The sequence below is a fragment of the Strix uralensis genome, chromosome 15, assembly GCF_047716275.1.
Source record: "Strix uralensis isolate ZFMK-TIS-50842 chromosome 15, bStrUra1, whole genome shotgun sequence".
Classification (NCBI taxonomy): Eukaryota; Metazoa; Chordata; class Aves; order Strigiformes; family Strigidae; genus Strix; species Strix uralensis.
This window is the reverse complement of record NC_133986.1, coordinates 20,831,178-20,845,037: the sequence shown is the minus strand read 5'-3', so window position 1 is coordinate 20,845,037 and position 13,860 is coordinate 20,831,178. Positions and strand designations below refer to the sequence as shown.

The following is a 13,860-nucleotide window of genomic DNA, read 5'->3' as shown; positions in this document are numbered from 1 at the left end:
AACTCTTTGGCCCCCTGGTGGTTGTTTCAGGGGATAGTCTTGGCCTCCTGCCTTCGTGTCCCTGAGGTGGCAATCCTTCTGTCCATCCTCCCCGCTGGAGCATCTGCGGGGTGGGCAAGGGAGAGGAACCTGGGGGAAGCTCTGACCTGTCTCTAGAGGAGGCTGAAGGCCAGCGCAGGCAGGATGGGCTCAGCTCGCTGAGTGAGAGCAAGGAAATGACTTCATAACTGGTAGGACATTCTGGGCCCTGAGAGTGTCTACCTTCAGGTAGTAAAAGAAGTGAAAGTGGACGAGGTTTTCTGCAAGCATCACACTGGCCCAACCAAATGAAAGGCTGGAAGGAAAATAACACCATGCTCAGATTCCCCCATCTCATAGATGGATAATGGTTGTTTTGGAAGTAAAAATGGCTTTATTTCTCTGAGCTTACTTCCCTGTGTAGTATTTTAAATCTGCCCCATTTCACCTGATTGACTTTAGGACACTGTCAGATAATTAGACACAGGCAACTTAGATGGCTAGTCCATTTAGAATTGTTTTCCATATCTCCCGGAAAGTGGGAAATCATAGTGGGTGACTAAATCTACTGCCTTGGTGTTTGCCTGTGTGGCTATGTCAAGCTGCACTTGCGTATTCACAACTCGGAGACTAACTAAAGGTGTGATACTTGATGTTGTGCAGGTGCCTGCAAACAGGTCAACAAGAAAAAGCTGCCCAAGCACTGAAGGTAACTGTTAGTGATGAGGAAGAGGGTGAAGACTGCAGCCTGACTGACAGCTGCGAAGATGCCTTGAGGGAGACCTGTGATGAGCACCTCATTGAAAGGATTTCACTTGATTCTTCTTGCCACTCCTGTCTCTCCCAGTCTTCCTCAGGTACTGACCCTAAACCTCTGAGGAAGGGCTAGCGTCGGGTAGTGATACGTGCTACTAACCATTTGTAGATAGGTGTATTAGTAACGGCAGTGTTTTATGAGATCTGGCTTCTGTGCTCTAGAGCAGCAATTTGGAAATATTGCAGAGCCAGACCCTAAATAATCCATTGCAGTTTTTAAGCAGGACATGGTGGCCAGTTGTGTTGACCATCAGTTGATATATTTCAGCATGGATCTGTAGAATTAAGAGGAAAAAGGCTGCCCTTACACCAGCTTAGAATCAAGTTTAGAGGAAGGACATGCCTCTGTCTTTTACCATTAATTTATGGCAGTGCCACATGAGTCTAAAATACTGTCGTTCCAACTGAGCTATATTTTACCCCAGCTGGCACCAATGGAAATAATGGCTGAGCTAACGATTAAGGTTTAACTGGGCAACTGGGAATTCTGGAAAGATACGCAACCAAAGGGATGTGTTCAGTAAGGACTGTAGAAATGAAACGTGCTCTTCTACTCAGGAACAAAGCCAAAGGCCTCTCTGGAATTGTGTTTACATGAATGAAAGCAGAATTCCCACTCTTCACTGGTTGTTGAATATCATATTTAAGAATATTAGAACCATTAATAATGGTTATTCCAAATACATATCAAGTAGAGAAGCTTACAAAAGTACAACTTGAATCTATTTCATTGTTAATAATCACTTTTTTTGCCTCAGTAAATATTAGTATGTGAGTGTTTGTTTTACATTTCTTTCAAGGGCAAAAATGGATCTATTAAAATTTGGAAAAATAGTATATATTTTGGAAAAAACAGAAGTATCATTAAACTCTTCAAAGCCTCTGTGTATTAAGAGTAATATAAACAATATCTCCTTAACAAGAACAGAAGCTGTTTGGAAAAATCTAAAGGAATGGCCTGTTGTCCAGTGACCACAGAAGTCTTAGATTATGATATCACAGTCTCTTTAGGTTCAATCTGATCTTTTTTAGATTTAGTAGTATTTCATTAGATTGAGTATGATTTATTATGATCTCATCATCTTTATGAATTGAGTGGACGAAGCCCCAAACATCTCACAGTATACCAGTGTCATGCCCTATAGGCCTGTGAAAGTGAATGGTTGGGCATAGATCTGCCCATCTTGTAACCAAATCTGCTAGGATTTGGTTACAAGATTGATGGAGTGGTTTGAAATTTAGTATTACCTTAAGGCAGAGGGGGGAGGGCAGATGACCCAGATCCCAAATGACAAGCAGATGGCCATAATAACCAAGATTCAAATAATCCCAAGCACAGTAGCCTTTGCCCACTGTCGCTAATAGACATACGTGTTTTGCAGAGCAAACGCCTGATAAAACTTGAGCGACTGATAGACTTTATTCAGCAAGGCAGTTAAAAATACACTCGACCTCTGTGACTTGAGACTGTGTGAAGATCTGGAGAGGTATTTAAATGCCTCAACACTTGACTTCAGAAGTGTGTCCTACCCAATGTGATTTTCTCACAGAAGAACCCGTTGCTGGAAACAATCCTTCTGACCAGGAAAGGACAAGTCATCTGAGCAAAACCACTCTTATGTAAAAGTGTTTGCAGCATCGGATCCATATAATCTGCACTCTTTGGAAGTCATTGAGTGTTATTTCAGGCTCTTGAGTCAGGCATACCAGTCTTTCAGAGTGTCTTTACTTAAATAAAAAACCCTAGGAAATTTAGACATTTTTAAAGGATATCGTATGACAGAAACTGTTCAGTGAAAATTTTTTTCTCAGCATTATGTGGTTACATAAGCAGTAAAATACATCCCCATCAATTAGGAGCTATAAAGCTGAACTTTCTGGGCCTGGGTTTTGGTGGCACATTCTTTAGATTGTATTCCTGCCCTGGACCCTGCACATCAGGCACTTAGGTACAGTTGGTTCTTTTAATAGACAAGAGCAATTGGATCCCTGCTATATCTAGAATGGTTTTAAGCATATATGCATGCACGTTATATTCATAAGTCAGCAACAAGATTTTTTCTTCTTTGTATGTTGTCACCCTGAGGATTACATGGGCTAAAATATGAACAGCCAGATAGTAGCCCTGCATGTAGCACAATATTTTCCCTAGCAGTCGGGCACTTTCCATAATTTTAAGGCTAATCTCAAAATCTTATTCTTACACCTCTGCCTCTGATTAAAAAAAGTGGATCCACTCATCTGTGATTATTCCTGTGCCTTGAATTTCACATCACTGGATGGAGTGCTCAGGGATTTAAAACAAGTCAGTGCAAATCTGGCCAGGAGTGATGCAACTATGATCCTGACTGAGAACAGGAGGGCGGGTGAGCTGATATGTCCCTCTTGAGCTGCATATGGCTCGTGAGCAGTTCCAGTGCTTGGCACGTCACCAGCACACGGGCAGGGAGGCTGCCAAGTAACCCACACTCCTGTGTGCCCTGGGACACATCTGCCCACCCAGCTCCATCACACAGCGTACTCTGAAACCTTTTGCTTGCTGGGTTGGTCATTTAGGAGTAAGATGAACTGGCAAATCCCTGTGCTTCCCCCTCTTTTTTAGGTTCATCACAGGCTCAGGAAGGTGCAGTGTTCTCCAACCCGAACCACTGTCTAATTCCATCCCCTCCAAAAAGTCCTTCGCCTGCATCTGTAACGGGTGTTGCATCAAGACCCTGGAAAACAAGGAACCACAGGGTAAGATGCTTAAAAATACCCAGCCAAGAGGAGGACAGGCAGTGGACACAACGATCCCAGTCGAGGGCTCATCAAGCAACTTCAGCCCAGCCTCTGGGCAAGGAACTTGCTCTGCTGAGCCAGCCCAGCGTGCCGGCTGCCTCCGGCTCCCGAGGGCAGTGCCAGCCTGCTGGGAGCACTGGCTGGCAAACATCTATTTCAGGACCAGCAGCTGTTGGATCAACAAGCATCAGGTATGCGCGCTGCCGGCAGCACTGCCTGCAGCCTGGCTGGGGAAAACAGAGGGGACTTCACAGCAGGCTTCTGTCTTGTCTCTGGAGTCTCCTGCCTGTTCTGTAAAAAGAATTCCTTTTATTTGTGCTGACATTTACCTTTGTCCGTCTAATGCTAAATGAAACAGTTTCTCATATTCCTTATAATTTGAGCATTGGAAATTTTGTATTTTCTTGAATAATAGCCCAGAATTTTCCTGTGTTCTTCCTGCTCCAGTCTCATGTTCCCCACGCAGGGCCGATGTGCGTGTCTGTTGCAAAGCTCTTGTAGTGGTGCTTGTTCAAGTCTCTCCTCGGGTACACCCCAGGACAAGTTTCTGACATCCCACTTAGTCTTTTTTTTTTCCTTGAAGCTTACATTAATTAATGTTAGGAAGAGTTCTGGAAAATAAAGTAGGCATTAGAGAAGTGTCTCATGCACCAAAACATGGTTATTTCTGAACCCACTTACTGTAAGATTAGCATCGGGTTGCTTCTTTGAAGAAGTGAAACTGAGGAGTTGTGACATGACACCTTGATTTTGAAGTTAACGTAGTCGTTATGGAGCAGTATAGGCACATGCCTTGTTTGGGAAGCTGGCGTCCCTTGTGCTGCTCCCAGGCCTGGCAGCTTTCCGTTCGGTTTTCAGAGTGGGAGAAGGCAGAGCTAGTGGGGAGAACACAGATATCCAGACCTGGAGTGCAATTTCACCGCAGTGCATCTCTCTTTTCCTCAGGCCCATCATGGGTGAGAGCCCTCCTGGAGAGATCAACCACCACAAGCCAGCTGTCTGCTCATCCCCAAAAGCCTCAGAGAGGCTGGGGCTGATGAACGCTGCTTGGCCCCTGACTGCCAGGGCCGTGCTGCAGTCACTGCCAGACAGACCCGCTGCCTCAACAACATCTCAGAACAAAAGTCCTTGGTCCTAGAAGATACCCGGGTGGCAGCGTGTGTTGGAGCCATGTACAGAGCACAGTCTGGAAGGATTGATGCTATCTTTCAGCTAGCTAGACACAGAGCTGTGCAAGTAGAGCAGTTCAAACAAATGACATGATTTGCCTCAATTAAGGCTACAGCTGCTCCAGAAATACTTGCTTTAAAGAGCACCCGCTGATCAACAGAAGAGCTAATCAACCTCTTATTACAGAAAAGCGTGGTTATTTTTGCAGCCTTCATGCACTAAAACAGAACAAGTCCTAATGTATTTCCTCCATCCACACCATGCCCTGCTCTGTGAGTCAGGCAGGGACACTGACCCAGGCAGAGCATGGAGCCTGCAGTTTGTGGAGTGCACTGGAGGAGGTGAGGGCCATGGGACGCTCCCCCTCACGCCCTAGCAGCAGCCCCACCACGTATCTTTTGCAGTCCTGGATGTTTAACATACGAGGGACAAAGCCAAGGGCTGGAGAGGAAGCGTTGACTGGAGCGGGTTGTAAGGGGGTTGCACTGCCCAAGGAGGAGCCCGGGAAGGCTGGGTGGTTTCAGAGTTTATGCCCCGCCCAGGAGCTCACCCCGTTCACAGGCGTCTGAGGTCCTTGTTGCCTGCATCGCTACGGCAGCAAATGCTGACCAAGTGGCTCATCCCAATACTAACATCTTTCAGAATCACAGAATCATCTCAGTTGGAAGGGACCTTGAAGATCATCCAGTCCAACCATTAACCTAACACTGACAGTTCCCAACTACACCATATCTCTAAGTGCTAAGTCAACTTTACTCTTCAACCCCTCCAGGGATGGGGACTCCACCACCTCCCTGGGCAGCCCATTCCAACGCCTGACTACCCGTCCTGTAAAGAAATACTTCCTAATATCCAGTCTAAACCTTCCCTGGTGCAACTTGAGGCCATTCCCTCTTGTTCTATCACTTATTACTTGATTAAAGAGGCTCATCCCCAGCTTTCTGCAACCTCCGATTTGTTTGCTTCGTAGCTACCTGGAAGGATTTCTCTCGCTCCCTGTGGAGACACTGGGGTTGCATTAGCAGAGCCGACCTCTGTGAGCAGGTGTCAGAGCATCCCCTGCCTGCGCCTTTAGAGCCGGGCGTCCCACCTCCAGTTTTTTAGATCAAATAGACTTTCCAATTTCATACAACTGAATAATTCTAAGGAATGCTGCAGAAAAGACAAGGCAGGGAAGTAAGGGTATAATCTCTTGCTTTTCCAATAGGACATTTGCTTTATAGTTGAAGCCATCTACTTCTTCCTCCTATTCTTCACCAACAGGATCTCCACGTACGCCGTGATGTTCTTCATGCTTTATTTGCTTTATGTTCGGGTGAGATTCCAAACATCTGTTTCAGTGACTGCAGACTGTGAGATGCTGATCCAAATGACGGCGCCTGACAACTTTATTGATGTTGCAGTCTGAAACCAAGCATCATCACATTTCTTTCCAGTTTAAATTACTACATTAGCTATATATTTTTAAATCAGTTGATAAAACAGTAATTACATGATGAGTTAATGAATTGGTTTGTGTCTTCTTTCTACTGGTCAGCTTAACGTAGAGAAGCAAAATAATAGAGAAGGCCCCAAAACTTCATCTTGTCATGGTGATACTTGGACCGCTTTCTCGTACAAAATAGTCTGGAGTTTGAAGCTGGTTTGCCCAGTTTTGGTGAGTCCTAGAGGAAATAGTTCATCAAAAATCATTAAAAACTATGTGGCATGTGATTCTGTGCAATACTATGGATGCAGGCAGGATTTCCCATCACATGGTGCCCAGCAACAGTGCCTGTGTCCTTAAATAGGCTCCTAAAATTGACTTTTTGCCGGTGTTACTGACCATGACCATCATCAAAAAAAAATCTGGCCTTATGAAAGAAAGAAGAAAGTGGCAGCATAGTTTTCAGAAATGCTCTGAGCCCTCCCCTCCTGCTTGAAGTCTGCAGCCCTCGCTGGCAGTCAGCACTGGTGACAATCAGGTCCTTCTTTACCACCAGGGTCCTATCAGTGGGTGATGGGTAGGACTGTCTTCAGATATTCAGAGCCTCCTTCTCAATCTGCATCTTTGATTTCAAAGGGGCTGAGGGGAAAAAAAAAGCATAAGTGAGTTTTTGTGTGTGGAAACTGGGGCAGCTAGACGGGTCTGCACGTGTGCATCTGCAGATGCAAAACTCTGGGTACAGCTCCGGGAAGTGCACACAAGCTCATCTCGTGGCAAACACAACTTGGAGGGGCATGGATGGGGCAAGGAGCTTCTCTGTGGTGGCGGAGAGGACTTGGAGAAATGGTCAGAAAAAAAGCTCTGCCCTCATGTGTGGGAAGTAAGAGTCACTGAGCGCTTCATGAAAACTGTTTAACTCAGGATTTCTTGTTTTAACTTGCCTTCAGGTACCCCAGTGATAACTCTCAGGGGTGCAGGTAGTCTGTAACCTTCAAAACAGCCACCCCACTGCTGACTAACCAACTCTGCCCCACTGATGGCCTCGCCGAGGCAGTCGCATGCCGTGTAGTGGTGTGGCACGTGTGTGCAGAGACAGGAGAAGGTGCCCACTCTACCTGTTGGTCACCGCCTTGGCTGGTGGCCCAGCACCTTCCCAGGTGCGTATGGGTAGGGATGGGTATGTAAGATGGAGTTGAAGCCTTGTGCTCTTGTATCCCGTCAGGGCCACTGTGGGGATTTAGTGTCCAGACCTGACTCAAAGGCCTGAGGCGTGAAGCAGTTGGCGTGAGCGCTGTGGCTTTAGTGGCACTTGCTGCGCAGGAAGCGGCAGCGCCAGGAGCTGGGGGCCCTGGGCGCTTGGAGAGCAGCTCCGTGAGGCCTCATTTGAACCTCGGGGTTATGTGCTGGAAAGCAAAAGCTCTGCTCTCAGATGGACCTTGCAGGCAGGAGGCGTTGCTTTCCCAGGGTGGATTTTTCCCAAGTTTTCCCAGCTGTGTTACACAGCAGGGCAGAGACTGGTTTCAGGCATACAGAGAGGAAGGAGAAGTGACTTGGCAGCAGAGCAGTGGCACCAGTAGGAATCTAACTTCCCTCCATCATGCACGCATCTTGTTGATATGGTTTTGGCACAGGGAGCAGAGGAAAACTAATCGGTTCTCTGCACATGAAAGCTTAGCAGGTAGCAAAGCCAAGCATCGGTGGACAGCTCTGCCAGAAGCTTTTTTGAGTTTTTTGTGTGCCACCTTCATTGCACCTTTTCTGGGCGATCTGACCTGCTGAGTGGTATGTGCAAGAGTATGTGCTCTGAAGCTAAATGCCTAATGAGACCAAGTGCCAGGCTGTCATGCATGGAGCGGCAGGGAGGCTTGTTAAGAGAGCAAGCTTGCGATCATAGCCTGACCTAACGGGGAAGAAGCGCTGGTAGCCTCCGCTCCGCCAGTAGCGGGTACACCTCAAGGTTTCCCAGGGCTGCCACGCTGTTGTCTGTTGCAGTTTCCAGACAAGCAAAATAAACAGGGCTGTTACAGATCAGATCTATGCAGCTATAACAGATCCACAGAGCAAATTGTTGCTCTGGTTTTAGCCTCTGCTAATCCACCTTCCACCTTTTTCATCTAGAAAATATAAAACCCAGCTAGGGCTTTAAGAGGCTAATTAGGATACATCAGGCATGATGGGCTGCCCGTGAATTCAATTCTCTTGGCCCAAAAGGGAAATGTATGGGGAGTTTCACTGTGGGTTTTCTTGTCACTGTTTCCTCTGTTAAAATGCTGCGTTGGTCCCTTGAATATGGACAAAGTCATTTCATGAGTGAGCTTATTCCCACCCCTGCCTTTGCAGACTCTATTAATATTTATCTTGGTAGGATCCTTGCTTCCAGTTGGATGTGACCAGTTTTGGATGTACATTACCAGGGACAATCCCCTCGTTCTTTTAATGGGCCGGGAGCTGCAGATGCCTTTAAGTATCTCGCTGCCTTAATGGGTTTTGCTGCCAGCTGCCAAATTGATATCTAGTGTGTAAGCAGGAGAGAGGGGTGAGAACTGCTCCCCCCTCACCTGTTAATGAATCAGGACCGCAGGGAAGAGATTTCTTCCAGGAGCTAAGACTCATCAGCACATGCTGCTAAGGGAGAGGGTGGTTAGCTGGGGGCAGCAGGGAGCAGGGCTAGGAGCAAGGGGGTTTGGCCCAAAGCGACAGTGCTGCGGCATTAGCAGAAGCACAGTTGATCCAGGAGGCCTCTCAGCATCGCTCAGCTGGTGTCCCATGAGCAGCTCTGCTGGGGTGGCTGGTGCTGCCCTGCAGACTGAAAGCTCAGCCAGAGCTTTAAAGAATAACCGGAGAAAGAAGCAGGGAGCTGCATGCCAGCCAGTTATTTCAGTGTCTAAAAATCCTTCCTCCTCCTAAAGGGAGCGTGTCCGGGACAGCATCCCACCCAAACAAATGGGCCCTGACAAGCGAAGGCGTCTCCTGCTCAGACTTGGATTGCATCCCGCACCTCCCGGCTCTGCAGAGCCCAGCCCGTTGGGGGGACCTTAGTGTCCCGTTTGAGGACAGGCCAAAGGGGATGCTGGCCCTGCCCAGTGTCCCCGTCACAGCTGTGTGTACAGCCCACCTCCTGCACAGGCCTCGGGGCTGTTGTGCTCGTTACCGAGGCCGTTATTCTCATTAAAGGCTTGGGCTTGCTTTGCACTTGGAATAAATTAATCTTCATTGCTAGATGAGGAGATACTCTCTTTGGCTGCCAAGGAGAAGAAAGCCCAGGAGACATTCAGGAGGGAAAGACTCATACACACCTCCTCTTCAAATAGATATAAACAACAGGTCAGCTCAGGATCATGGTTCCTTGGCTTGCCACCATGTTCAGAGCCCAACGCGCATTGCTGTGGGCAGTGTCTGCCCCCGTGGTAGGACACAGATGTTTGTGAGTTGTGATTAGTTAGATGGTTCATGCTCCAGCAGTACCAGTCTCTCCATTGATAAAACAGGGTTTGAGATGGCCAGTCAGAGAGGGACCTGGAGGGGTTGATTGACAGCCGGCTGAACAGGAGCCAGCAGTGTGCCCAGGTGGCCAAGAAGGCCAATGGCATCCTGGCTTGTATCAGCACTAGCGTGGCCAGCAGGGACAGGGAAGGGATCTTACCCCTGGACTCAGCACTGGTGAGGCCGCCCCTCGATGAGTGGGTTCAGTTTTGGGCCCCTCACTCCAAAAAGGCCATTGAATGACTCGAGCGTGTCCAGAGAAGGGCAACGGAGCTGGTGCAGGGTCTGGAGCACAGGTCTGATGGGGAGCGGCTGAGGGAACTGGGGGGGTTTAGTCTGGAGAAGAGGAGGCTGAGGGGAGACCTCATGGCCCTCTCCAACTCCCTGAAAGGAGGGTGCAGAGAGGGGGGATGAGTCTCTTGAGCCAAGGAACCAGCGGCAGGCCAAGAGGGAATGGCCTCAAGCTGCGCCAGGGCAGGGTCAGACTGGCTCTTAGGAAGGATTTCTTTCCAGAAGGGGCTGTTGGGTGTTGGAATGGGCTGCCCAGGGCAGGGGGGGAGTCCCCATCCCTGGAGGGGTTGAAGAGTCAGGTTGACCCAGCACTGAGGGATCTGGTGGAGTTGGGAGTGGTCAGTGTGAGGTTCATGTTTGGACTGGAGGATCTTCAAGGGCTTTTCCAACCAAGATGATTCTGTGATTTTGTGAAATGTCTGCTTGGTACCATCCAATTCCAGGTGGGACGAATCCTGCCCTGCTTTCTTGGTATGCCAGAGTAACCTGGCCATGCTTTTATTGTTGGCAGCACCTTGCTCCTCTGAAGTTCCCCTGAGGGATACTGGAAATGTTCTGGCTGAGGTGAAGGGCCAGGCATGGAGAGCGGAGATGGCATGAAGTGTGTGACCGCCGGGGCAGCGTGCCTCGTGCTGGGGTACGTGGCTCCTCAAGCCGGCCTGCGGAGCTTTTGGGCCTTCCAGGGAGCTGTGGGCAGGGGGGCAAGCAGGGCAGGGCAGCTGTGGGACAGCAGGGGTGGCTTGTCCTGGGCTGAATTCAAGGTGCCACTGCAGACTGTGAGCTGGTGCTGCCAGCGGAGAGCTGGTCAGCTACAGATGCATCTGGGAGGGCAGATCTGCTGCCCGGTCCCCAAAAGAGGAGGATATCTGTCATCTCTGTCCCCAGAACGGGAGATGCTTGCCAGACTTTTAGAAACCAGTCCAGATAGCTGGGAGGTGACCCAGGTAGCAGAGATCCTGCCTGGGAGGTCTCTTGCTGTCACTAGATAAAAGACAACCTTGCGGTGACAGCCCTGATCAAGCCTTAAGGGTGGTGGAGTCATTTTCCAGCTCTGCACAGGTTTCCTACCACCCGAGGACAAAGCATGTGAGCTGAGAGGAGGTGTAGCGTGGTCTTACATGGGCAATGAGAGCAGGGGCTTGCTCAGACCTGTCCCTCAAACAAGACATCTGCCACTGGCATGTCCACTGCTTGTTGCCATCAGAAACCTCATTGCACCCGCGCATCCCCAGCTGGAGCTCAGAGTGTGCTAAAATTAAGGGAGTAATTGAGATAATTTTTTTTTGAACTATGCCAGGGGACAACGGCCTTGCAACGGGAACCTCCCGCATGGCACAGCGTAAACCAGAAAAATGAAACGTCGGATTCCTGAGTGGAGAGTTGTAGTATCATTTACATCCTGTGCCTGAGGAAGAGAGTGACCGCACACGCAACCAGGCAAGCCACCGCTTTAGCTCAATTTGAAGAGCAAGAGGAACATCTTGAAATGAACGCTAGAGGGAAGAAGAGAGTCTCACAAGTGTAACTTTTAAAAGTAAAAGGACTCAGAAACCAAACCCAAGCAGCTCCGGAGCGTTTGTGAGGCGTTAGACACACAGTGACCTCAACATTTGCTTTTTTACCTTCTCCAGCATCCCGTGTGCTGGCCTCGTATGATGCCGCCAGATGTGGCAGTGATAGTGACTGGTAGTGACTTGCTGTGTCACATATGACTTTGATTTATTTGGAAATATTTCCTTAGGAAATCTGCAATGCCCACAAAATGTAACGCAGAACATCCCGGAGCCCTGCCTCGGCACTGGACAGCCGTGGTGCTGTAGGGCATCAGTGGTGCTGTAGGGCATCTTGTGATGCTACGTGCAATCCCAGCATGTCTTAAGGAGATGATCTTGGTCACAGGCCGTAGCTGCAAGCTGCAAACAGGCTCTAGACCACGCATGGCTTGAGTTCCAGCTTCTCCTCCCTTGGTGACCAGGGATCTGTCATCTCTGGAGCCCAGGGCAGGCAGAGCTTCCTGAGACTTGTGCTCCTCGGAGCTGCTGGGCCAACCCTTCTGCCAGGTCTGCCAGTCTGAAGCCAGCCCTCTCTCAGCCCAGCTGTGTTAAAGCTCTCTGACACTTCTCTCCCCTTTATCCCCACCCTCGTCTCTTCCATCCTTCAGCTGCTGCCCTGCTCCTGGTTTTCACGCAGCTCAACAAGCGGTTGCTGGCGTCCTGGTACCTCCTGGGCAGGACCTCGCTGGAAGAGTGGTGCAAGCTGGACAGGGTTTGTGTTTGTGGCTGCTCTCCTCTCTTCCATGGCTTTCCACCTGCAGGGACCTTGGCCCTCCTACTGATGGCAGGACAGCACTGGGAGACCCTGGCGGGTTGCAAGGGGCTTCACAGCAGCAGCCATGAGAGCTGGTCCTGAGGGCTCAATGTCTGTCACCACCCTGCCCATGTCACTTCTGTCCCAGCCCTTTCTCCACATGGAGCCTGACAAAATTTCACCCTCTACAACTCCCTGAAAGAAGGGTGCGGAGAGGGGGGATGAGTCTCTTGACCCAAGGAACCAGCGCCAGGACAAGAGGGAATGGCCTCAAGCTGCGCCAGGGCAGGGTCAGACTGGCTCTTAGGAAGGATTTCTTTGCAGAAGGGGTTGTTGGGCGTTGGAATGGGCTGCCCAGGGCAGGGGTTAGTCCCCATCCCTGGAGGGGTTGAAGAGTCGGGTTGACCCAGCACTGAGGGATCTGGTGGAGTTGGGAGTGGTCAGTGTGAGGTTCATGTTTGGACTGGAGGATCTTCAAGGGCTTTTCCAACCGAGATGATTCTGTGATTCTGTAAAAATCAACGATCAAATTCTTACTGCTGCTCTGTGGGCAGGATCAGACCCTTCTTCCCAACAGCGAGCACCAACCCAGTCCCTTCTCCATCCCCAGGCCACCTTGCTGCTGCAGGCTCCTGTCACCAGCATCATCCACATCCCAGGGGACACCTAGAGCCACGACAGGGGCCTGAGGGTGGGTACCACAGTACCTCAGCTCTCTCCCCACCAGCCAAAACACATCAGTCCTGGTTGTGCTGCCTGTGGGGACAGTGCTGAGCATCTGCTGTCTCCTGGTCACGCCCTGGGCTGAGCAAGCCCGCCTAGACCAGGGCTATGCCAGGGCACACACTAGCCGAGAGCGCGGGCAATCATGGCTGCACCAACTGCCACGTAGAGGAGCTATGCCGTTGTCAGGTGCAGTGAGAGACGAACTAAAGGCAAAGCAGCCGTGGGAGCAAGAGATGGAAACCTTTGGGAGATCTGCCCCAGGAGGAAGGTGCTCAGTGAGAAGAGGAAGCAGCAGGCTGCGGTGGGCAGCACGGGGGGAGATGGATGTGTCGGCAGCAGCAGACAGGTCGGGAGCACGGTGCCGTGCTGCCGCAGGAGGAGAAGCACGATCTGCTGGATTGGATGGTGGTGGATGGATCCCCCTCCAAAGCAACAACCCCCTCAAGAACGGAGGGGTTAGGGCAGATCATGGTGTTTCCAGACCACCCGAATGACTCTGCTAATGTTGCACATCTTGCCAAGGCGAGCGTCTTCCAGGGTCTGGGTATGGACCTCTCAGCCCTTACCAGAAAAGTGCTGCACACCAGGAACAACAGCCAGGATCAGGACAGGGTTGTCTTCTCCAGGAGATGGGGATTTCCTGGATTAGTCACCAAATCTTCCCCATTTCAGCCCCAAGAGCTTCTGGGACCCCCCAGGGGGTGTCTCCTGCTGCCTCCCCAGGTGGGGCTTCACAGGGATAGCAAGGAACTAGAAATATTCATAGGTCTTGTAGGGTCAAAGCAACAAATATCTTTTTCCCCTGGATGATCACTAGCAAATTACTTTTTGAATGGGAAAAAAAA

At 49.9% G+C, this 13,860-nt stretch overlaps 1 protein-coding gene across 1 annotated transcript in view; it reads left to right on the top strand.

Moving 5' to 3' along the window:
* LRRC56 (leucine rich repeat containing 56) overlaps nucleotides 1-6,290 on the top strand; it is a 64,902-nt gene extending 58,612 nt beyond the window's left edge. Inside the window, exons 11-13 of the mRNA XM_074884542.1 lie at nucleotides 682-875; nucleotides 3,437-3,803; nucleotides 4,558-6,290. Of these exons, the coding sequence (XP_074740643.1) occupies nucleotides 682-875; nucleotides 3,437-3,803; nucleotides 4,558-4,750 (754 nt within the window). The 3' untranslated portion in view covers nucleotides 4,751-6,290. The remainder of the gene's footprint in view (nucleotides 1-681; nucleotides 876-3,436; nucleotides 3,804-4,557) is intronic.
* The last annotated feature ends 7,570 nt before the right edge of the window (nucleotides 6,291-13,860 follow it).